This window comes from Falco punctatus (assembly GCF_963210335.1).
Source record: "Falco punctatus genome assembly, chromosome: 1".
In the NCBI taxonomy this organism is placed as follows: Eukaryota; Metazoa; Chordata; class Aves; order Falconiformes; family Falconidae; genus Falco; species Falco punctatus.
In genome coordinates this window covers 90,193,887-90,217,004 of record NC_137580.1, presented here as the reverse complement: position 1 = coordinate 90,217,004, position 23,118 = coordinate 90,193,887, and the positions used below count along the sequence as shown (strand labels likewise).

Sequence of the window (23,118 nt, the reverse complement as noted above, 5' to 3'; positions counted from 1 at the left end):
TAATGTACACAGCTGAACAGCTAAGGAACAAATTATTCTGGTACCAATGTCAGGAGTGCTTAGTGAGTGGTCTGTTACCATGTCCCCCATCTGAGATAACGTGGCAGTTCAGAAAACTAGAAATTTCGAGTTGTCATGATAAGTTATTTCCATGGCAAGTGACACCTCTGACATTCTCACTAGGGAAGTTAACCAGGAACCTCATTTGGGACACATGGAAGTCTTGATGGAAGAATGTGAACCAGTTCACCATCCGTTGCATACTCATCTGGCAGTAAGAAGAAGAAAGTTAACACAGGTATGTAAAGAGGCAGGAGTAGAAAAGGTACTTTGTAGTCTTCCTTTGGAATGTGGAGGCTGGTCCTGGATGGAGTGAAAGAGGGGGAGTTTTTATTCCCTTCAGGTTGCAGAGTATGGAAGGAGGCAAGAACTCCCAGATGCTGTTAAAGTAAGGAGCGAAACTCTGGGGTTCCAGAAAATCAGTGGATGGATGAGCTGTGCCAGGCCCTTGTGGCATGTCTAGCTAATCTCTTGCTTCCTACATCTCCTGCCTTAACAGCTGTAAGGGGGGTTGGGCTCCCATTCAGGCTGAGTGAAGAAAACAATATTCCCGTGCATGTGAGGATCATGCATACAGACATGCCCCTGAGGAGGCAGGGCAGCAGTGGTAAGCGCCCCCTGCCCCCCAAGACTCTTGTTCATGGTGTAATGTTATCCAGCCCTCATAATTCGTGGGGACCAGGCACCTCACAAAACGAGTTACAGGCTGATTGCTATTGGACTCTGCTACACCCGCCTGTCACAACTGACAGCAAGGGAAGACAGAGTCAGGGTTGAAGAGTAAGTAGTGATGGGGAAAAGAGGGAGAAGAAGGTAGCAACAGTGAAGCCCAGCACCCAGGAGGCTGAGATGCCTGTACCCATTGTCTCTGTCCTGTCACAGGCCGGTAACTCCCAAAGGGTTTCGCATGCAGCATGCCACAGGTGGATGGTTCATCACCAAGTAGAGAGGATCTATCCCATTTTAATACCAGAACTGTGAATAATTCTTGGACCTACTGTAGACTGCTTACCACAGCCTTGTGAGCTATTAGTAGTCCTCATCCTGCAGTTTTTACCTATCTGTGGTTCTTGGATGTAACAAAAACCATTGCAAAGAAGCGAGGATGTGCCCCACAGTGAGAAGGTACTGCTGCTTGCAGTGAGTCAGGCTGGCTGTTGTGCAGATGGGCACAGTGGTCCTACTGGACAAGTGATGGACAAGACACGGTACCGTGTGCCTCCAGCCTATTCTGCAGACATAACCAGCCCACTGTGCATTGTTGCTGGCCAAAAAAAGAACTGAGGAGAACAAAACAATTGGGTTTGGAGACAGAATTTAGGGGTGTTAAGCTGTGTGAAATACCAAAATACCAACAGCTGCACCTTCTAGCAGGGTAGCTTCTGCAGGGGCTGAGGAAGAGCTGCCCACAGACATTCCTCTACACCCCTCCGGCAGCCTGTTCCGTGCTGAGGTATTCCACCCACGAAAGACAAACTGTGGGAGCAGCTGTTCCTCAAAACATGCTGCAGGAGCCAGCCATGCACTTGCCATTAGGCACAGTGACTCTGCCCATCTCAGCAGAATTCTTCCCACCACATAACAGCATGCCACCAAGGATACACTTCGATTTGGTAGGAATCCCTTCTGTCTGTTTGCAGGTTGCTTCGCCTGGTTAAGAAAAACCCAACAATTTCCTTGTAAAGAGCAGTGCCAACCCAGGATCCGCCAGTCCTCGCAGCTTTGTGCCTGTTAGAAAAGTAAAGGAAAGACAGCGACAGCTGATGAAGAGCAAAGGGTAAAATGAGCTAGTGTAATGGGAAATGCTTAGAGAAAGTTGTTAGAGAAACAGAAGATGTAATTTAATTTGAGAAACATTTCTCAGTTAAGGGCTTAAATTTCCCCTAGAGGAGAGCTGTGTCCTGGTGGTTTCGCAGACCGCCTCTGCCGCCCTGATGGTCGGCGTCCCCTCGGCTGGCCCTGGCTCCCGTTTGAGGAGGGGAAATGCGTTCCTCGCCCGGTGCCCGCAGCCCCAAACCCTGCACCGGTGATTTGGAGAAAGCGGCTCCCACAGGCTCATGCGGAGCCCTTGAGCTGCCCTCCTACCCGAGGCACCCGCTCAGCAGTGCCGTTAAGCTGGTGTGGGGGCCGCCACGAAGCCCGGCGCCAGCGCCTCGCTGGGGGGGGGGGGCGCCCGAGAGGGGGCCTGGCTGCTGCAGGGCCCGCGGGGGCCGGCGCCGGAACCTGCGCGCCCGGCTCGGGTTCCCCCCGGAGCGGCGGCCGAGACGCGCCGGACGGAAACGGAAGCGCCGCCGCGGAGGAGCGGCAGCGGCGGGCTCTGCCGGCGGGAGGTGAGTGTATGCGGCCGGGGGGGCTCCGGGGCAGCGGCTGGGGACGGTGAGGCCGGCGGGGGTTGCTGTGGGGACGGCGGCGGGTGCGGTGCCCCTCGGCTGCAAGGCCTGGGTCTTGCCGCCCCGGTTGGCGCTGTGCGGGTGCAGCTCCGGCGGGCTGTGTAATATGCTCCTGGGCACTTGCGGGGGAGCCGTGCCGGCTGCCGGGGTGCTCGGCGGGTCCGGGGAGAGGCGGGCGGCGGGGGCACCGGCTGCCTGGCTGCCCGCGGCGGGGCGTGGGTCGGCTCGGCAGGTAGAGCCTACAGGTGTGTCTGCTGGTGAGAACTTCAGTGGAGGTTCGGTTTCATTCGGGCCTTCCCTAAAGTCTATCTTACAGAACCAGCAAGTCGCTCTTTAAGTGCTTAAAGCTTACAGGTTGCTTAAAGCTGTTGCAATTTCATATAGCTAATTAATACTTGTATTTGTGCTTATTTTCTATCATGCCAGTTAAATTGGTTGTTTAGTTGTTTAGTTACTTAAAACACATGCTTTAACACTGGTTTTAGGTTTAGGTTGTGGCTGAGCTTAGGTCTGTACGGTTAGAAGTTGGGCAATATCTGTAATTCAAGTTTACAGGAAACAGGGCGATATCCTGGACATGTACTTGTACCCCACTGGGTGCTTTCCAAGGCCTTGTTTGTGTGGTTCCGCACAGCCCCCTTGGCCACTTCTAGGTTGCCACTCTTCACATGTAAGTAGTCCTCCAGATAAGATGTGGTGCACACATCCAGTCTTGTCCCTTCTGCATGTGGAAGCGGCCACAGGGCTGTGGAGAGAAAGAAGCATTGTGTTTCTTGCGCAACAGGCGCCTGCTTCTCTCAGAAAAAGGCAGAGACTGGAGGCAGCCTCCAGCAGAGTACAGCAGGACTGTGTGGTCTTTGTGCTTCAGAGCCGCAGCCAGCCACTGTAAGGAACCTTAGCAGGTTGCTACCTGAGATAACTTTATGTTCTAGGGAAGTTATATTTCTAGTAGGCTGCTTTTGCAGCATTCTGATAGAAAGTTCTACTGATGTTACAGCTAGTGCAGTGAAACGTTATATACATGGGTATTCAGAAGACAAAACAGCAGGTATTTAGCTTGGGACAGCAGAGTAGCAGTGTGCTGCAGTGACAGATACCTGCTTGGGCAACTTTTAGAGTGGCTTGAGTCTTGTAGAGATGCTAGGATGTTGAACTCTAGCACATTATCGAGAGTAGCTAAAAATTGTCATTTAATGTATTTGTTCTGAGTGTGATATAATTTTAAGATGCTAGCATTTTGTATTAATGAAGTTTCTTAGACTCTACAACTCAGAAACAGAGCCCAGGTCTACTGATGAGCTGCTTTCCTGCTTATTGGCATTCTAGCTTCAAAAGTACATGTGCTAATCTGGCTTTTCCTGGTCTTTTAGGTCCTTAAAAATGGGGAACACAAGCAGCGAGCGAGCTGGACTGGAGCGTCATGGGCATAAGGCATCCCGAGGTGACAACTCGGGAGGAGCCATCAGTACGAAAGAGGGTGATAGGCCAAAAATCTTAATGGATAGTCCTGAAGATACAGACTTGTTCCATTCAGAGGAAATGAAGGTATTTCTGGTTTTTTCTTGCCTTCTAACATTACCAGCTTGGGAATGCTATCCAATGCAGGTGCTGTTAGCAGCCTTCAGTAATTCTGTCATTGAATTTATACACAAAACTGCCTCATCTGCCTTGCTTCCCACACTAAGGAGAGAGAGCGCGCTGATGTTCAAGCAGGTATGATGAGTATAATGTCATGGTTTCCAGCAAGAATTATTTGTAGAAAAACTAAAATATAACTGACCAAAAGCTGTAAATACAATGCCCTAGCTGCCTTTGGATACTTAATGCTCTTGTAGTTACCACTGATATTTTACCTGTCTTATTATTTTTCATATTAAAAGATCTGTTGACTGCTCTGTATTAGATCGATCATTAGAAACGTCTTGCTGTGTATTGTTTCATAGGGATAACAGGAAGGTGTACTTAAATTTTGACTATTGGACAGAGCTGTTTCCTATAGACAATTTGTAATCTTTCCACTAACTACAAATTTTGTGCCTATGATATCTGTATAATCTAAATCCTTCTTAAGCATATTTCTTCTTAATTATTTTTTCTCCCTTTTCTTATATTTGTGTATTTTGAAGACTTTTGTGAACTTAAGCCATTTCTTTTTAATCTAATTTAGGCGGGAGGGAGGAAGATTACTCTGCTTTCTGCTCTTTCTGCAGATTTGAAAGTCTTTAACATCTTTCTGTAATTTGTGCAAATGAACTTGTGAACAGTATCTAGAAATGCAGTTTCTAATCTTCCTCTGACAAAAACTACTCGTAGTCTTGTACCTTGGAGAATCATGCCTGAGCGCAAAAACGCCTTCAGTAAAAACATAGGTTGTCTGAGTCTGCAAGGAAAGAATTTATTTTGATTAAGATATTGTGCTTGTAGGCTCCATTGGAGAAAGAAGAATTTCTAGCTTGGCAACAAGATCTGGAAGTGAATGATAAAACTCCCACTCAAGCTCGACCAACAGTCTTTCGTTGGACTGGAGGAGGGAAAGAAGTCTATCTATCTGGATCCTTTAACAACTGGAGTAAAATTCCTCTGACAAGGAGGTAATAAACTGCTGCTGCTGTGTCAGTGATATTCCCCATGGACTTGGAACACTTAGAGCAGTGAGAAAGGTGGTCAGTTGACAGATCGATCTTGGATTTACCACTGTCCTGCTTCTCTCCTCAAGCCCTTGATGAGAATCTGACTTTTTATCCTTGGATGGCACAGGATGAAAGTTGAGCTGTGTGTTAGTTTTGAAGGAGTGGGGTGTTCACTAGGCACCGTGCACGAATGACCCAAAAAAAATTGTGGTGTGCAGTCTGCTACCTGGGGTAGAGCTGGGCTATGTCAGGTGATGTTGGGTTTTGAACATAATGTCTCTGATGGCACACGTACCTTCTTGCCATACCTTTTGCCCAGCTCAAAGGGTCCAAATTCTGCTAGGGAAACTCTGGGCCTGGGACACCTGCTGGTAAACTACACAAATGAGAGAATGAATCTGTCTTAAGGTACCAACTGCTTTTTCCTGCTAGAGAGCTCTAGAGCTCTGCTTAATCTGTACCTGCGTAAGTACTTAATTTAACCAATGGTGGTTTTTTTTCAAAAATGTAAAATGTAATGAATGGCAGAGAGTCTGTATCTAACTTGGGCTGAGCCCTGTTGTCTGTCAACAATGACATGTCTGTGAAGGATTGGTCTTCTGCCAGTTTCTGGTGTTTCTTATCTCATTGAGTGGCTACCTGCATTGTCATTGCTGCAGAGGCATCTTTAATTTGTTAGGAAACTTGAGGGAGAGGCAGAGTGGCCTGATGAAACAGTATGGGAGGATTTTTCTGTGCACAAAGAATGTGAAATACATTATCAAGATAGGAGATGGAAAAGAGGCCAATGGAACATCAGTGTTACTATCATACTCCTAAGTAGAAAGCCTGGGAGACGGGAAATGGCGTCTGGAAGTCTGGATAAAAATGTCTCTTTACCCAAAAAAAAAAAAAGTTTGTCTCTCGCCAGATTAGGTATTCTGGGAAAGGAAATATTTGGACCTCCTTAGAGGCTGGATAAAATCACGTTACTGAATCAAACATGCTTGAGTAGGAGACTTCATTATTCTAAACTGAAATTTCAAAGCTAGCACGGTGGTTGTATGCTTGCCCTCCTTACCTGAGAGGAAGTAAAGAGAGACATTGGCATTTTGTGGCCTGTTTGAATTGTTCATATTGCATCAACTGTTTCTCAGCTTCTCCTGACATGCTGGTAAAGACTTCTGAAGAATCAGGAAGTTCACAGCACAGGAGTATCAAAATTACCAAGCAGCAGCCTATTCAGACCCAAAGTAACTCAGAAGTATTGAGTTGCTGCTTTCATCTTCTAGTCATTGTTCACTTATTCCATAGGCGTCTCTGAAATGTAATGGCAAATACTGAAAGGCAGGGAAATACGAGTAAGCTGATCCTGTTCCATTAATAGGAGTCTCACAGATAAAATGAGGTCTCACGTACTGACAAGTAACGGTGAAGATTTGAGGATGACTTTGTAAAAGCTCAGTGCCAATTACTTGATGCCAGGAATGCAGGTACTGATTTTGAATGCGTGGGGACTTACTGTTGCAGAGGAAGCTATCATTAATATTCACCGTAATTTGGTTCTTTACTTTTAGATTACATCAGAGATTCTCTTAAATGCAGCACTGCCTTTTTAATTTTTTGCATTGTTAAGGTGGCTTGTATGCTGTTACAGTGTTTGTCACAGTTTATGGGTCAATGTGCTTTTCAGACTGTTTCAGGGCTGATTGTTTGTCTTAAATTCCAGTCACAATAACTTTGTGGCAATTCTGGACCTGCCAGAAGGAGAGCACCAGTACAAGTTCTTTGTGGATGGGCAGTGGACGCATGATCCTTCAGAGGTAATGTCTGCTTTGATTCACTGTATTTGTTCAGTTGAAGCATCTGAGGATGAGAACCTGGCTAGTTTCTGTACCGTGGCTGGCCTTTTCAGAGAGAAGGTATCTGTTAACAACAGAAACTGTTTTAAGCTGGTGAGATTTCTGGTCCCAGCTGACCTAGGTGGCAGGATCAGACTGACCGCCTCAAAGGACAGAAGGTTTCATAACAAATGGGTGACAAGTTCTCTTGGGTATTGGTTTGTAAGAGAAGGCGAGCTTTTCTTGTCTAGTGCCAAACTGTCTTTTAAAGCACTCTAGCATTGCTGACAGCCCAAATCACTCCGTGCCGTACTTGCTGTCTGTGCCAGAATGTTGCTATTGCTGCTCTAGATATTTTCATAATCCAGTAATTGTACCAAAATCTACGAGGCCTTTTCTTCCTCCTCTGCTGTAAAATGAGCTTTAACGCTAGCCTGTCTAGCAGTCCCTACCGGCTTCAGAACTTATCATTCACAGCTATTGGTTCCAGTTGTCTTGCTGCCTTGGCAAACCTTACAGAACCTCACAGGATTTAACTTGCAGTAAAATTAGCTCTTTGAACCCTCTGCCTGGGACTCTAGTCTTAGCTTTAATAGTAAACTAGCAATACCAACCAAACTCTGTCCTGCATCAGGCGATGTAGATCTTAGCCTGGATCAGAAAGCCCTATAGAAGCTAGAAGCAAAGCTTGGCTCCTTGTGTCATCAGTGTTGTCTTCAGCCCAGACCTGATGCTAGCCTTGTCTATAGCCCAAGAATTTATTGAGTGCTGTGGGCCTAGCAGGTTCAACTGACATGCATCCCCCCAGTCCTAAATCCTGCACTTGCTCTTAACTGACTTAACACTGACTGACTGAGCAATGGTGAGCTCTTTTCATATCTGGCACTAGCATATTTTAAAAGCAATATATTTCATTATTAGTAATGCTGATTGTGTAGTGCCGTAAGCTTTTCTTATTCTGACTTTTGTACCTTGTCTTTTCCCAGCCTGTAGTAACCAGCCAGCTAGGCACCGTCAACAACATCATACAGGTGAAGAAAACTGACTTTGAAGTATTCGATGCTTTGATGGTGGACTCTCAAAAATGTTCAGACATGTCTGGTATGAGCTTACTGGTAGTTCTATATCACACTTTTTAGAGTTGTTAAAAATTTCATCTTCCTTTCTATCTGGAGTTAAAGCTATCTTCCTTTTTAACTGGAGTTAAAACTCCAGTATAGATTAATCTCCACTTTTGTCAGGCTCTGTGGACAGGTACAGGAATGACAAATGCAGAAACGTGGAAGCGTCTGATAGTGCCACACAGGTCACTGTAGATCTGATTAGGGGGAAGTCATGGGTGCTTAACAGCTGTTTGTTTGGCTGTGCCGTGTGAAATGGCTGTTTGTAGCACACTCATTGGTGGGTCAGTCTCTACCATATAACATCAAACCAACATTGACAGCCTACATCGCTCATAATTCCTTCTTTGCTAAGAATGTGGGCTGAGGATGTCAAAAGTTGCACACTAAAGAGGTAGAAATTAGGTGTATCCTAGCATTGCTAACACAGGCTCAGCTGTATATCGTATCCTCACTGTTTAGTATAAATTATCTGTATCTTAGAATAATATAAAAGTGCTATTTTTGTCTTAGGTTTCATATTCTAGTGTAACAGAGGTAAGATTGAGTCATTTCTGATATCAGTCTTGCCCCCTTTCTTTATAGACCTTTGTAGGGATGAAGACCATGATTTAAGTAGTACCTTAAATCCTCCTTCAGAACTGTCCTTTGAGGCGGAAGGTGTGTTTGGCTGGTTTTTGCTCTTTGCCACTTTGCCCTGGGCAAAGACTTTTTGGAGGAAAAGTGTGATTTGTGAGACTTGGACACTGCCAGAAGCTAGGAGGAGATTCTAATAGGTGCCTTCCCCCCACGTGCTGTAATGGCCTTCCCTTGTACTGGTTTAGACTCTGAAGAGCTCTTCCTGTTGCTCTGTCCTGGTGTGGCAGTAATACTTCCTTTTACAGGTACGTACCATGTTTATAGTACTTGCCTTGGAGGTAACCTTGTAGAGCAGCGTTTCTTATGAAGCGTTTGCTGGAGGAGCGCTGGGCAGAGATGACAGTGACATTCTGGAGAGCAGTAGGCCCCACAGAACTCTGCTGCCCAGATCTTCACAGCTAGTTTCAGGTCAGACAGACTTTGGACATCCTCAATGATTTCTTGGGCAGTGACTGATCCTCTGGCACTGCATCAGCTGCTGCAGTTCTTGTACTTATGTGCCATTGATTTCTTTTGGCTGCAAGTTCCTGGATATGAAAATTAACTTGGAGTACCAGTAAAATGTACCTATGAAGAGCAGACATTCTTACAGACTATTTAAGAATAAATATTTAACATCTCTCTGGCAGAATTGTCAAGTTCACCCCCAGGACCGTATCACCAGGAGCCCTATGTTTGTAAGGCAGAAGAGCGCTTTAAATCACCACCTATTCTTCCCCCCCACCTGTTGCAGGTCATCCTGAATAAGGACACCGGCATTTCTGTGAGTACACTAGTTTGTTTTGCTGAATAAAGGCATTGAGGTTGTGAGCAGATGGGGAAACAGTCTGTGTGCAGACAGGGGACAGTTCAGGAAAAACCTTAGAATAGTTGCTGTGTTGATTAAATTGCTTATTATGTGTGTCCAGATTGATTAATCTGAAGTAAAATTATTTTTCTACTTATCTTAGAACAGTTTGGGTTGGAAGGGACCTTTAAAGATCACCCAGTCCCACCCCCCTGCCCTGGGCAGGGACACCTTCCACCAGACCAGGTTGCTCCAAGCCCCGTCCAGCCTGGCCGTGAGCACCCTCAGGGATGGGGCACCCACAGCCGCCCTGGGCAACCTGGGCCAGCGCCTCACCGCCCTCACAGGGAAGAATTTCTGTCTAGTATCTAATCTAAATCTACCCTTTTTTAGCTTAAAGCCATTCTTCCTTGTCCTATCACAACATGCCCCTGTCAAAAGTTCCTCTCCAGCTTTCCTGTAGGCCCCCTTTAGTTGACTCTTCAAAATTGAAAAGAAAACTAGATTGTTATTTTACTCTTTGAAACCTTAGTCTTTCCATTGCAACACTGTTAAATGTCAGAAGCACATAAATAACTGAGTGGGTTTCATGAGCGCAGTGAGCCTGCGGGGGGGTTTGATCTTTGATTGTTCTGAATCTTTGTTTCTGTTGATGGACTCTGCGTAAGAAGTAGTGTGATGTATTTGGGTATGGCTGGTTACAGACGGTGTTTATCTCCCATCCGCTGTAATGAGTAAACTGTGAGTTCTGTTGTTTTCACACTGTCTCGCTTTCTGTTTTTTCCAGTGTGATCCTGCACTACTTCCTGAACCCAACCATGTCATGTTGAACCACCTCTACGCGCTTTCTATCAAGGTGAGAGGCCACGGCATGTTCCTCACATGTGCAGCTTTTAGATAACCATGTAATATGCTCACTTGTTTCCCATCTCCTGTAGGATGGAGTGATGGTGCTTAGTGCTACACATCGTTACAAGAAGAAATACGTGACTACTTTGCTGTACAAGCCAATATGAGCATCACAGTAGTTTGCAACCATTTGTTCTGGGCCAGTGCAGTCTCAGAAAAAAAATTTCTTCTCTTAACCAAATGTACTCCTGCTCTGTGCTGTAGCAAACGAACTCTGATTTCATATTGTTTCTGAGACTTCCAAGTTCTCCTGTATCTGCCTTATTTTCCCAGTCCCACCTTGGAAGTTCTTGGAGATGGCAGCTTCATGGCAACTAGACAGATGGCAGAGGTGTCAGTGCCCGTTGTCAGGTCAGTTAAAAAACACCCATTTAATTAGGCTGAAAAATGTGAGGGCAGCAACAGGTAAAAGACCTTTAGCAGTGAGGCAGACTGTAATAAACAAGCCAGCCCAAAGTCTAGAAAATTCAGGATTCTTGTGGAATCTTATTTGAGCTCAACACTCAGCAAAAGCGAGCCCATTACTGCTTTCATAACTCATCAAGCACACAGTTATTTCAGCAGCAAGTTCCACACTTGCGTGGCTGAAGTAAGTGTGAGTATTGATGATCTTTTTGTAACAGCCTTTTCTAGGCAAAATCAGCGACACAATCACCTACAAGCTCATTTTTATTTTACGGTAGGCTGGGGTGCACTCTTTCTACTGTGAATAGCTCTGTAGTTTTTCTCTTCATGAGAACTGAAATACAACTTTTCCCCTGTGGAATTGCTGGTAAAGACAATTGTTTTTAATGGCTGGATTTTTCTATAAGTCGTACATGTGTCTTGCAGTAATCTGCTTTTTGAAACTAATTTCTCTTGCTGTCACCAGTAAGGACTTCCTTAAGCTGGCACAAGTAGCTGTAAGGAAATCGATGTGTTCAGTTTAGGGATTAGTTCTCAGTAACAGCCTGAAGGTGACAGTAAGTCCCCTGCATCGCAGTGGCCAAACTTGCCCCTCGGTGTAAGCCCTGCAGCCAGCTGGATGCAGCCGCACTGCACCCTTCTGGGCCCAGGGCCAGGGTGCAGCGCTGACTGCGGGTGTGCAGTCCCTGTGCTTCCCCAGCCCGGGCTGTGGGGATCTCTGCAACTTCTTATTCTGTTCTTATTTTCTCGGTGATTAAGGTATGCCAGGTTGCCTGGACTTGGTACTCGCAGCCTGTTTTGTCCCAAAGCAAATGCAACATTAATGCAAATCTGCCTGCCAGCATGCCTCGGGCCTGCCCTGGAGGAACCAGCTCAGGAGGTGACCCGCTGGGTCCTTCCCTCTCTTTTTTTTTTTTTTTGGTGCCTGAGAGTGCCAGTGACTGTGCCAATGATAACCAGCCCCCATCCGACTGGGGGAAGAGCACGCTGCACAGATCAGTGCAGAGTCTGAGTGGGGGCAAAAGCTGCAGCGGCCAGTTTGGTGTAACCAGCCCCCGCGGAAGGGTGGTTTGCGTTGCTGGGAGCCGTGCGCTAGCCGTGCGGCCAAGTCTTGAGTAGATCTGGGTCTAGTGCAATGATTTTCTCTGAAAACTTCTTCATTCTGTGCTATGGATAGCATTTGGTATTCTGAAATACAGAATTGCTTTTGTTTTCAGCCTCTTCAGAAAGAAATAAAACATTTTCAAGAAAAGTGGGTGACTGGCTTTGTTATTATCCTTCCCATCTCTGGTAACCTTGGCTTCCTGGAGTTGTTCTTTCTTTATAACCTGTGATTGCCTGATGGCAGTTTTATGCCTTGGTGGATTGTTAAAGCTTTTCATTCATAGATGCAGCTTGAAACTGTGTCTGCTTGCAGTTAATCGGTAAAGAGGCTGAGAAAGGTGTCGGTATGGATTTGTGATGCAAAGTTTACAGGCAGAATAAGAGTCCAGTTACCTAAAAGCTCTGGCGATAATTTCCGTAGGACTGAAAAGCTTGCTATTGCCTTTAACAGTCTTGTCACTTCTCTTTGTTCCAGCCAGCCGCCCTTCGAGCAAAGGTTTTTTCCCCAAGCCTTTCTCCTGGACAGCCCAGCCTGTGATGGCCGGTTGGGTACGGTTTGTGGTGTCACAGGCACATGTGTGGCATTGGATTAGGCTGTGTGATATTTATTAGCACTAGAAAATGCTGCCTTATGAGGTCAGGGAAGAGGCTGTGAGATGTGTGGTCAGGGCCAGAACCTGCAGAGCAGCACATGGTGCAGGGAGGCCTGTGCGCTTTGCCGGGGAACATCGGGGGTCCTTTTAGCCTGGGCTGGTTGTGTCAGGGCAGTGAATGAAGGTGTGTCAGTAGCAGAGACGGGGAGAGCAGGCTGACACAGCTCCAGTAGCTGATGTCACAGGACTGAGCTTTTGTTGAAAGGTCAACTCACCCAGTCAAAACCACCTGCGTGTTCAAATGCAGAAGTGCACGCAGGTATGTGACCAACTGTGTGCCCACAGCCCCTTTGCCAGTTCCCTGCCTGATGGTGCTGTTGGTAACTGGGTGGCCTCTCCTTCCACAGCGGCACCGACAAAGGTGTGCTGGACCCTGTGTTGGGTAGCACAGTGGAGCTGTCGCCGGGAAGCGGTGTGGTGCGGTGGTCCTCTCTGGTGACGTGCTCTGCTGTCAGCACAACAGCGGTCCCACTCTGGTGCCACCAGAGCTGTTCAGTGACCTGAGTGAGGGCCAGCGGCCGGCAGCCCTGTGGCGCTGTGGGCAAGTGAGCCCCGGTGCCTGGCTGTGCCCATGGCTTTGCCTGGTGCCTGTGCCACAGCTGCGGCACATGTGTGGTGGGCCGGGCACCGGGCAAGTGCTGTGGCAGCTGCCTGGGTGTGGTTGTGCAGAACCAAGTGGGTTTGGTGGGACATGTGTCAGCAGAGGAGAGACAGGTGCTGGAAGGTATTTTTTCAGCTGTGTTCAAAGAAAAGTAGATGCGAGAGTGTATGGGCAGCCAGAAATCGTGCAGTGCAGCCTCTTAAAGGCTTTTAGTGGCAGCAGGGAAAGGAAACCACATGTTTCTTATTTGAATGACCTAGGATTCATTTTTTTTTGCTAGAAGAGCAGAGCAGCTTAAAGGTAACTTAATAAGTTTGGTTGTGCGGTTTTGTTTTTCAGTTGAAAAACAAGTTTTTCACATGTCAGAGGCTAAAGAAGCTGAAACAGAAATGCAAAACAGAAAGGAAAGTGAAGGTATGCAGGTATGCAAAACAGCAGCGTTCATGGACTTGGTCTCATTAGTTATTGCTAAGATTTGTGGATTTTTTTCCAGTTACATGTGTGCATGACTCACTCTAGGCTTTTCATCAGTGCTGGTGTGGTGGAACCACAGGACAGAACCAATTATTTTATAGAATTTTTTTTTTCTTTTTTAATTTGCAGTTTATGGCCATGGCTCAGAGGGTAGAGCACTTGGTTACATGGTCTGCAGCTGGCACTGCACCATTAGGTTTTGCAGCCCCCAAAAAAGCTTCATGTGTGCACCTCGGACGGCAGGGTGAGGGGCCCAGGCTGTGTGAGGAGCGAGCAGCGCAGCGCAGCGCCTGGGCTGGCCAGGGGAATTACTCTGTGGTCACCTCCACCCTCCCCTGCTTGGTGAGCCAGCACAGCTGCCCGCAGGCCCAAGGGCCTCTCCCAGGCCGGGCAGGTGATGGAGGTGGGGTGTTCCTTGGCACCGGTGGCCTCAGCTGACACCTCCCCGGAGCCACAACCTTCCTCCAGGTAAGCCTCGCCCCGCCCCGCCCCCCCTTTCTCTCCAGCAGGGAGCATCCGCAGGAGGGCTGCTTTCTGGCAGGGCGCTGTTGAAAGAAGAGGTAGGCTGCTTGGTTCAGTTTTCATTTTGGGGTGGGGGGCTCTCACTCTTTATCCCCCACCCCCAGCTTGTTTTCTGCTTGATAGGTGAACGAATTAGATTAATCACAGTGTTCCCTTATTGTAAGGGGATGAATCAAATCCCTCCAAAGGCAAAAGCTGGATCAAGAGATGGATTTATTAGCTCACTTACATTCCCCACCCACATCTCGCAGTCTGTGCTGTTATGTTTGTTCTTGGCTGTTGCTAGGAGAGCACATGATTTAAGGTAGATGCAGAGGCTTTTGTTACAGTCATTTTTTGGGTCCTTGAGTAAGCCGCTATGGTCTGTGTCTACGGCAGAAGTAACAAGAGCTCCCTGCCCCCCCCCGCCGCTGCCCCCCCCCCCTCCCCGACCCCCTAAATTTCAGCACAGAGCGCAGTGGGCAAGCTGACAGGGCATTTGTGCATGTTTCTTGGTAATCAAAAGGCTCAATAAATAATTTTTTTTTTACTCCACCAGTTTCTGGATTGTTTTAGTTTTGTTACAATTCTGATCATGCATCATAGGACTGCAACAATGAGCTTTAAATAAGTATTCTTTGTGCACAGTAAAATAAAGGAACATTGAACAAGTTAGCATTTCATCATATACATCAGATAGTAGGCACAATAGATAAAATCAAGCAGCTTGGGGTTTATGTAGAGCATTTTCATGAAGAATGTCATGTAGACCAAAATGTAAGAGGAGCTATTAGTAACCCACCCCCACACCCTCCAACAGGCCCTTTATTGGGGGTAAGGGGGCGGTTATGTGCACAGAACTGAAAACACTGAACAGTAGGAGGACAAATTAAGTTACTGTAGGCAGCAGTGTGAATATTAAAAACCTCTTCCTGTGAAAGAATACTTCAGACCCTGTAAAAACTGGTTCAGTTAAAAATAGATGTATTTACATTTAAGTCTGATCTAGCAAGTTTTCCCAGCAGGTATAAGTTAAGATGTACAGTAACTGCAGGTTGTACTCATTCTGACTCAATTCGTGAATGTTGGTTTGGTTTTTTGTTGTGGTTTTTTTTTCTTTCTTTTTTTTTAAAAGTTGCAGCTATTAGGCCTTAAAGCACCAGCATATTACAGCGGTGGGATGAGTAACTGTCTCAGTCCATTCTGCTACCAGTACACTGCTGGGATAAATCCCAAACCTGTTGTTAGATCACACTGTTGTTAATTAAGATGGTTCTTTCCAGCTCAAGATGTGTGGGTCGTTTACCAGGGCAAGATTGTTTTCCCAGATACTCACATGTGTCTTACCTCTACCCGTACCACTAGTTAAGTATGTCGGGGCAGAATTTAGCTGTAGGTGTTGGCAGCCAGCTGCTGCTCTAGTAAAATACTTGGACAAATCCACCTGTTTCAGTTCATATGAACATGCTTTGTTTTTGTGAAGCCACTTACGCTACTTGTTCAGGGAAAAACCACTATTAATGCTAAATACTGCCAAGGTTAGCTCTTTGGTAAGCTCTGACGCCTATAGATTACACAGCCTCTAACGCTGGGTGCAATGGCAGGATGGCTCCGTATTACTCTCTATAGAAGGAAGCGTTCATTTCACCATGCCAGTCAAGATAGTTATTTGTTTTATTTGGTTATTTTTCAACAAAAAAGTTCAATATTTTCCAGGTGGAGCTTGGAACTGTCCCTCTGGTTCCCTCCCTTGTCGATAATAAAAAGGTAATGAAGAAAAATCCTGTACTTTTAGAGACCTAAAACCTCATTTATGCTAACAAGCTTCAATTGCAATTAAACGTTACAATATTTCTTCATGGGAGAGCAAGGAGGACTAAGCTGAGGCCCCTCCAGTGTCTGAAGATGGCTGTCCACAACCACCATTAAAACAAAAAGCTAGTGTTGAAAAACGCACAGTTTACAATAAAAAAGTAGAAACCAATTCAATTCCTTTTTGTTACGAATATAAAGTTTCTTGTAAATATGTACAGTCCTTTGAGCTATTTCTATAGCAGGAAGCATTTCACAAACAAGACACAAGATATACACTTCCAGGACTCAACAAGCCCATTTCTGAGGTCTTGAAGATCTTCCATAAGATGCAAAGATTTAAAGACTGATCTCAGTGACCTTTCCAAATATTCAGACCAGGAGACAAAAACTTTCAGCAAGTTTCCTGCCAAATCATCTGACCTAAAACAACCCAACAGACGAGAACGGGATACAATATTCATGAAACTCGCCAAAGGACACTGACAAGGCATTTGAATTTTTATGGGTTTCTAGAACAGGTTAGCACAGGCTTGTGAGGGACTAGCAGAAGTTTAAGTGTGGCGCCAAGGGAAGATTGGATGCAGTTTTGCTCTTTCCAGTTGTAAGGAACGTGGTTGTTCACTTAGGATGTTGCTAGTGCAGATTGAATGGTCAAAACCTGCTTTGAAAATCATTTGCTCTCTGATTCATGTTCACAGCAAAAGAGAATAGCAAGCAATAAATGGCTCTAGGTTAGATACGTGGGAGCGAAGGCGAAGCGTGTTCAGTAACCGCTAAAGCTGTTCATTGTGAGTATCCTCTTGTGCCGTGACACTTGGTTCTTATTGTACGACAAGTTACATGTCACAGGAGGAGCCAGCCCTGGGCCGCTGCTCCTTCTGGGGAACGTGACACTGTCAGGACTACAGGGTTATTTGCAAAGGGACCACGTTCAGTGTGACTGTAATTCCTGTCATAGAATAAGGCTCGTTAACTCTTCATTGCCAAATTTCCAGAGTAATTAACGGTTATTTTGCAGCGTAATCTAAAGGTTTCAGTTAATTTACAGGTGAGATACAATACACTACTCAGCAAAGCAACCTAAAAGGAGAGAGCAGCCAGTGATGGTGCAGCAGCATGCAGTGAACTGTCATGCAGAAGACCTGGATAAAGTCTTACAACCCAGTAGCTTGTAGGTAATGCACTTTGTCTCAGGGCTGGGCACATGGGCTCATTTAAAGCAGGGTTCTTCCCTCCCCCTCAGAGCTGCTCTAGAGTGATTTTAGTGAGAACAAAATAACTTTCAGAAGTGGCAGGTGAACAGACTAATCAGAAGTAAATTTCCTTGTGTTCTGTAGAGAATATCCAATCACACCTTCTATTGAAAGACTCACTCACCCTTGGCCCTTCTCTTTCCAGGCCATCAGGAATTCCCAGCCTGTCTCAGAACTAAGATCAATTATCTGGTATGGGGTGCTAACCACATTATAGAGACAGGGGTGGGACTCTAGTCCCATTTAATTTCCTTGATGTACTACTTGGGGACTAAAGTGAATACAAAAAGTTCATGAACTGCTTGAAAGAGTAACAGTAGTACAAAGTGCAAAAACAGGAGTGCAGGAAAGTGCAGAGAAACTAAACTGAGCTGCAAACAATCTTCAAAAGCATCACGTCTCCCGATGCGGAGTGAGCTTTTGCCCAGGAATGCTGTTTTGGTAACTGGGCAGCAGCCATATGCCGTGCATATACTCAGTGTATTTCCTTTTTTTTCCTGCAGGTCAAGATGAGTAACTTTGTCTAGCTGAGACTTACACTGAGGACTGGTCCCAGACCTGGCAGGGAAATAAGATGACAGTTACAGCTCGCACATACTTTCCTCACACATGCACAGGTGCCAGCAGCAGTACATCACCTAACTACTGCTGCCGCCGCTGAGCCAGTGCTGTTATGTGCTCGCTCCTTGGCGGCACCATTCTGAAACCACTGACAAAGGCAAGTACCATCAGCATCACTGAACACAGCAGGCTCCCACATGCCTCTCTCCAGACACTGTCCCCCCTTCACATCCTGAGTAACTTGATTTCTGTTGATCAGGGCAGCTCTGCTTTCAGATCTGGAGGAGTGTAGCCTGTTCCAGAGCCAAGCTGCTTTTCGCAGTTACAGAACTAGCACAAGGGAGGGTGTTCGAAGGGCCAGTGAGTCACACCGCGTGTGCTCTGGTTTAATAGAAGGTGGGGGGGTGAGATTTGATTTGCTCTCATACTTTACAGCACCACCCACCCTGCTGCCAGACATCCCTTTTCCTGAGAACAGAAACGGGCTCCAGGCTCCTGACTTACCTTATTGACTTGAGCAAGAGGAGTTCTGGCACCGCTCACGGGCATTCGTCCTCGGCTGCTCTCTTCAAACAGTCTCCCAGGGGACCTTTCTCTGCGGGTGCTCAGAAGCCGGCCTGGAGATTTCTCCCTCTCCAGCGGTCGCCCAGGTGACTTGTCCCTCCGCAGCTCTGTCCTCCCCTCGCGGTACCGATGTGGTGTGCTTGGTTCTCGAGGGTGGCTTGGACCTTCCGGTGGTCCTGGGCTTGATGCAACCCGCTTGGTTATGTGCTCGTTGTATGTGGGCGGACCTCTCTTGTTAGGGCTGCTGTCATTCAAAAATAATGGACGCGAACAGCTGAGCGACAAAAACTTCACGTTACATTTTCTTTTAGCAAAAATGTAACTTTCCCCAAACACCCAGCAGACCATACTTTTATAGCCGAGTCTCCATAACATTAGCCACACCAGTAACGTGCCTTAATGAATTGCTAAGGGATGTCCTGTCTGTGCAACAGGCCAGAAAACTACACATGTCCGTGTACTTCAGCAGTACGCTTTTCCACACAAATGGCCGCTAAAATTTGCTTTTTCGCATGCAAAACTGGCAGAGGCTCCAGGCTGTTCATGCCAGGTTAGGATGAGTGCGAGCATCAGTTTCGCAGTTTCCAGCACACAGTGGCGCTGCCAACCCCAGCATTTGCTCAGCTGCCTGAAGTGCCACTGTTCCGCTCAACAGAACGAGATCATATCGCAGCGTCCCCAAGGCGTCTCCCTAAGGCACACTCATTGTTTAAGAGAAGAGGCTCTCGCTTCAGGGATCGTTGCAGTCAATCAATGTTTAGTGTCATACCAATACCATCGAAGCTCACCAAGCTTTGAAGGCACAGCTATATCACAGCATCAAAGTAAACCAGCTAAAGGGCACAAAGCATTCGGGGAGGAGATTATCCACCTATTCCTACAGAGCTGATGTTTCTTTGCTTTCTGGATTTTAAAACATCGGTGACTCTACTCCGTGTTCCACTCCAGCATCACAATAACTGGCTAATGCCAGCCTCTCTCTCTAAGAAGGGGTTAAGGGTAGCTGCAGCATCAGGGGTGAAAGCCACCTGGAGCAGAGTTTGCTTACAAGGTGCACAGGGACCATAACACACTGACTTCACCATACCTGCGTGTAGCAGAAGATCCTCTGTGGTGCTGCTCGTTGTTGGTCTCCTTCACTAGATTGCCCTTACAGCAAATCACCCTTAATTTGTCCTGGTAGGAGGAGGCCAGGTAGATAGCTCCCGATGAAATTGCAGGCCCTAGATAACGTGGATTCGGTATTTCCAGGTGGGCTCGTGCAGGAGTTCTGAGTAAAAGTGCAGGAAAAAATCTTTACAACGGCAACACCGTACCTTCTCCTGGCCAGCACACGTATTCTTGGAGCACATGCTGTTCCAAGTAAAGAAAAGGGAACAACTTACCCTAGAGAAGCTCGTGCCTGAATCTCAATCACTTCAAGGGAATTGAAGTGGGTCACAAATAGATAGGGCTCCCTGTAGGCTGAAGGAGCATCGCAAAGACAGGAAAAACACAAAATAAAATTATCTGTTAAAAACTTCTAAAAAGCATCAGTGAGCACAACAGAGCCTCCCAGCCCCTTGGGAAAAATAAAGGAATATATCTTCTGTAATGAGACACAGACGCTATTACTAGGTAGGGAGATGCAAGCTTAAAGAATTGTTGCTTTGAAACTATCTGTATCTCAAGAATTTCACTAACCAAAGCGTCATGAAAATGGCATTAAAACCAGGCTGTTAACTGGATTAAATTCCCATTAGGTAGGGTGAAAGCCTTGGGGGATCCACAGTGACATTATATATTTTTGACTATTTCAGAAACATCCAATCATCCTTAAAATTTCCACTAGCCAGTTCAATCGCTGTCAGACAAGGAACATTAAACCAAAGTTATATTTCCTTAGTTTTCTTCAAATTGTTTAGACTTCAGCAGGTTTGCTATTTGACTTTATAATGATCTTAAATCATGGGGAAACCTCCATAGTTTCTGAGAGAAATGGGAGAGGGAAGAGGAAACGGGAGCGCTGAGCAAAGAATACCTGTTCCATGAGGATGCTTCCCTGTTTCAGTAATTTCCATAACCCAAGTGAATGTTCCTCAACACCTACCAAAAGCTAAGGGCAAGCGATTCCATTTCAGGTCATCTGTCCTACTGCGTCTTCCATAGGAATCCACAAAGACACCGAACTCTGCCAAGATAAGTCATGTCATGTCGTAAGCCTGCACCTGAATTTTGTTCATTTATTTCTAAAGGGACAAAAGCAACTGGCCCTGGGCTTTTTAGCCAGGACAGGGAGCTTACTGCCTTGCAGATCCTGGAGTGCCGTGAATTACTCTGACACTGAATTGGCTAGATTTAGGAATACGTCCAGTGCCAGAAGGTACTGCCATTCTAGGTCTCCCTGTACCAATTACAGTTATTGTTTAATCTATATTGTTAGGAAGACTATGACACTCTACCGTTACTCACCCAAAATTACTGCTAATGGGCTTTAGAAGGCTTCCTGTGCATTTCCATGACACTATCCTAGAGGGCCAACAAAAGCAGCTATACAAAACACTCTAACACTCTCTTATTTTGTCACCAGAAGATTAAAACATCTCACCTGTCTGTATGGAAACCAGACAAGAAAGCCAAAGGCTGAAAACCCCTTAACATTTTACTGGGATAATCGGATGCCTGTTTGCACTTGATGCCGACTACGATCCCTTCCCTTCGGGCACAGATGCCTACATGTGGCAACTGATCCACAGGCACAGAGAACTTTGCAAGCAAGCTCACCAAAAGCACCTCAGCAAGTGCTATTTTAGTGCCAGTGCCCTGTGCATCTCACTGTCTAACCCGCCAGCCACAGCTCTTGCCAGGCCTCTAGACTCGCAGTCCTCAACAAACATTTGTTACCAGGCACTAGAAGGTCAACTCTACTGGGCTTTCCTTTACAACAGGACTCTGACTCCTTCTGGCAGTACTGCTTACCATGGAAACACAGCAGATACTCCTCCCTTTGCCCTGCTGGGTTCACTTGGATGATACTGACTGGAAAACTGTTGGTGGAAGCAGCAAACACAGCAGAAGCTAAAGTGTGGTCATTTTTATCCAGAAACTCTGCAAAGAGAATGGAGAAAAACACCTTGAGCAGCACCAACTTTTTTTCCTAAAGTGCTTTAGAAAAGCCCCGCCAAAAGAATCTGTGGAGCCACTTGGTGCATTCCTCAGGGAACGTCTCCTACCCTCCAGCGTATACTGCTTCATCTCGATTTCATAGAACTTGTTGGTTCCAATGATGATGCTGTAAGTGGTCAAATGGATGCAGCTGCAGGGCTCTGAGGTTTCAATCTCCTGGAAAAGAGAAAAGTACGGACCGGTATTAGTTCCCTATAACAGTTTGCAGATTTGGCTTATTCTGGAAGATTGTATATTGCCACATTTATCTTTATAAAAGGGAGAAGTGGCAACCTCAAAGTCATTAGCAGGCTGGCAAAAGCATATGAAAAAGTACTTGTGCTAGAAGAAAGTTTTGTTTTGTTGGGAGTGATACTTGCTTGGGTATAGATTTGTATACCAACTCAACTCGGGGTGCTAACCAAGTATAAGAACCTCTTCCTTTTGGAAGAAAATGCTATTCTGAAAGACATTCTGTAGCGCGGTTTTCTGGAGCAGTAGGGAGCAGCTCCCCACTTGCAGCAGGTCACAGCCATGCCAACGACTGCATGTCTGAACATGGGAAGAATCTGCCTGCTAAAGTACCTCTCCTATTAAAACTTAAGAAATTAGCTTGATGGCTCCTTAAGCAAAAGGACAACAAACACAGAGAATCTTCCTTCCTTCTTTGTACAACGTAACACAGATCTGTCGTCCTCCAAGATTTGCATTGCGATTGAATAGCTAGGGTAGCTCTGCAGATTAACCTGACACAACACACAGATCCCCAGATCTCCTGAGGATGAGATTCCTTATGTAATTCCTAATTTATCTGGAAATTTAGTTGGCAGAACAGAAAAGCATATTCTGGGCTTGCTGCCATCTTGTTAGGATCTAAATTCAGTTGTCTGGATTAGTGAAGGTAAGGAGAACCTGCCTTCTAAATCACGCCTTTGCATGTTGTGCATGTAAGCCCTTGTCGAGGCGCTTGGCACTATGGAGGTGAACGGCAGCACGAACAGAGGACGGTGACTGTACATCTTCAGTGTTCTCTGTCGGCTGCTGCTCCATCGCAAGCAGGAGTCGATACCAGCTACGGTGCTTGCAGATGTTCCGGGTTTGCTGGCATCCACATTGCTTGTGCCAAGATCATTGCCGTACTTCCAAGGAGGCCAGCATCTGAATTACTGTGCCAGCTCTGCTTCCCAGCAGCAGTGCCGGTGTAGCACTCGGCGGGGATGAAAGCCACAGTCAAGCTGTAAATTGGACTGGTGCCTTCAAAGTTAACTGCAGAGGCTCACAGGGGTTGGTAGTTTGACCTGAACATCCTGGAATTTGTGAATTGGAGAGGACTTGAGTTTCTGGGTACCAGTCCATTTTAAGGCAGGCAGCATTTAAACTCTTTGTTCTGAGGAGAGATCCCTCTTTATTTTGGTTTTTTCTGGATGTGTATGAGCATATAAAATTTATTGATGACAATTCATGCGACTGGTCTTTGAGGGAATGGCGGGTTAGATGCTGAGAGTATTTTCTGCCTGCAGCTGGCTGGCTGCAGAAGAGCTGCAGCAGCTCTGCTTCTCCCACCCACGCCTGACAGAGCGGAGCAGAATGGGTACCAGCACCGTCCGGCACCAGTGCTGCAGGCAGGCAGGGTCACACCCGGAGGAGGTGTACACACTGCCGCGTCAGACCCATATCTCAGTGCCTT

At 46.3% G+C, this 23,118-nt stretch overlaps 2 protein-coding genes across 10 annotated transcripts in view; one reads left to right on the top strand and one right to left on the bottom strand.

Annotated features, from left to right (window-relative positions):
• Positions 1-2,271: 2,271 nt before the first annotated feature.
• PRKAB1 (protein kinase AMP-activated non-catalytic subunit beta 1) lies at positions 2,272-12,013 on the top strand. The gene is made up of 8 exons (XM_080407231.1): positions 2,272-2,390; positions 3,821-3,995; positions 4,875-5,041; positions 6,789-6,882; positions 7,887-8,001; positions 9,290-9,423; positions 10,235-10,303; positions 10,386-12,013. Exons 2-8 carry the CDS (start codon positions 3,831-3,833, stop codon positions 10,461-10,463), a joined length of 822 nt encoding a protein of 273 aa, XP_080263357.1. The 5' UTR covers positions 2,272-2,390; positions 3,821-3,830; the 3' UTR covers positions 10,464-12,013.
• A 3,737-nt stretch (positions 12,014-15,750) lies between these two features.
• The window catches only part of CIT (citron rho-interacting serine/threonine kinase), an 81,659-nt gene continuing 74,291 nt past the window's right edge, over positions 15,751-23,118 (bottom strand). For 7 of the 9 annotated variants that reach the window (XM_080407014.1, XM_080407010.1, XM_080407007.1 and 4 more), the window contains 7 exons: positions 21,500-21,608; positions 21,246-21,374; positions 20,377-20,457; positions 19,673-19,751; positions 19,375-19,557; positions 18,228-18,561; positions 15,751-17,720 (listed from right to left, as the gene is read on the bottom strand). In XM_080407014.1, coding sequence (XP_080263140.1) covers positions 17,697-17,720; positions 18,228-18,561; positions 19,375-19,557; positions 19,673-19,751; positions 20,377-20,457; positions 21,246-21,374; positions 21,500-21,608 — 939 coding nt within the window. In that variant the 3' untranslated portion in view covers positions 15,751-17,696. The remainder of the gene's footprint in view (positions 17,721-18,227; positions 18,562-19,374; positions 19,558-19,672; positions 19,752-20,376; positions 20,458-21,245; positions 21,375-21,499; positions 21,609-23,118) is intronic. The other 2 variants (XM_080407012.1, XM_080407011.1) reach the window with 1 other exon arrangement.

What these genes read in the sequence shown, in the direction of transcription:
- PRKAB1 (XM_080407231.1), top strand. Translation starts at nt 3,831, where the DNA reads ATGGGGAACACAAGCAGCGAGCGAGCTGGACTGGAGCGTCATGGGCAT. An exon ending in AAAATTCCTCTGACAAGGAG is followed by an intron (nt 5,042 to 6,788) that starts GTAATAAACTGC and finishes CTTAAATTCCAG; the next exon opens with TCACAATAACTTTGTGGCAA. An exon ending in ATAAGGACACCGGCATTTCT is followed by an intron (nt 9,424 to 10,234) that starts GTGAGTACACTA and finishes TGTTTTTTCCAG; the next exon opens with TGTGATCCTGCACTACTTCC.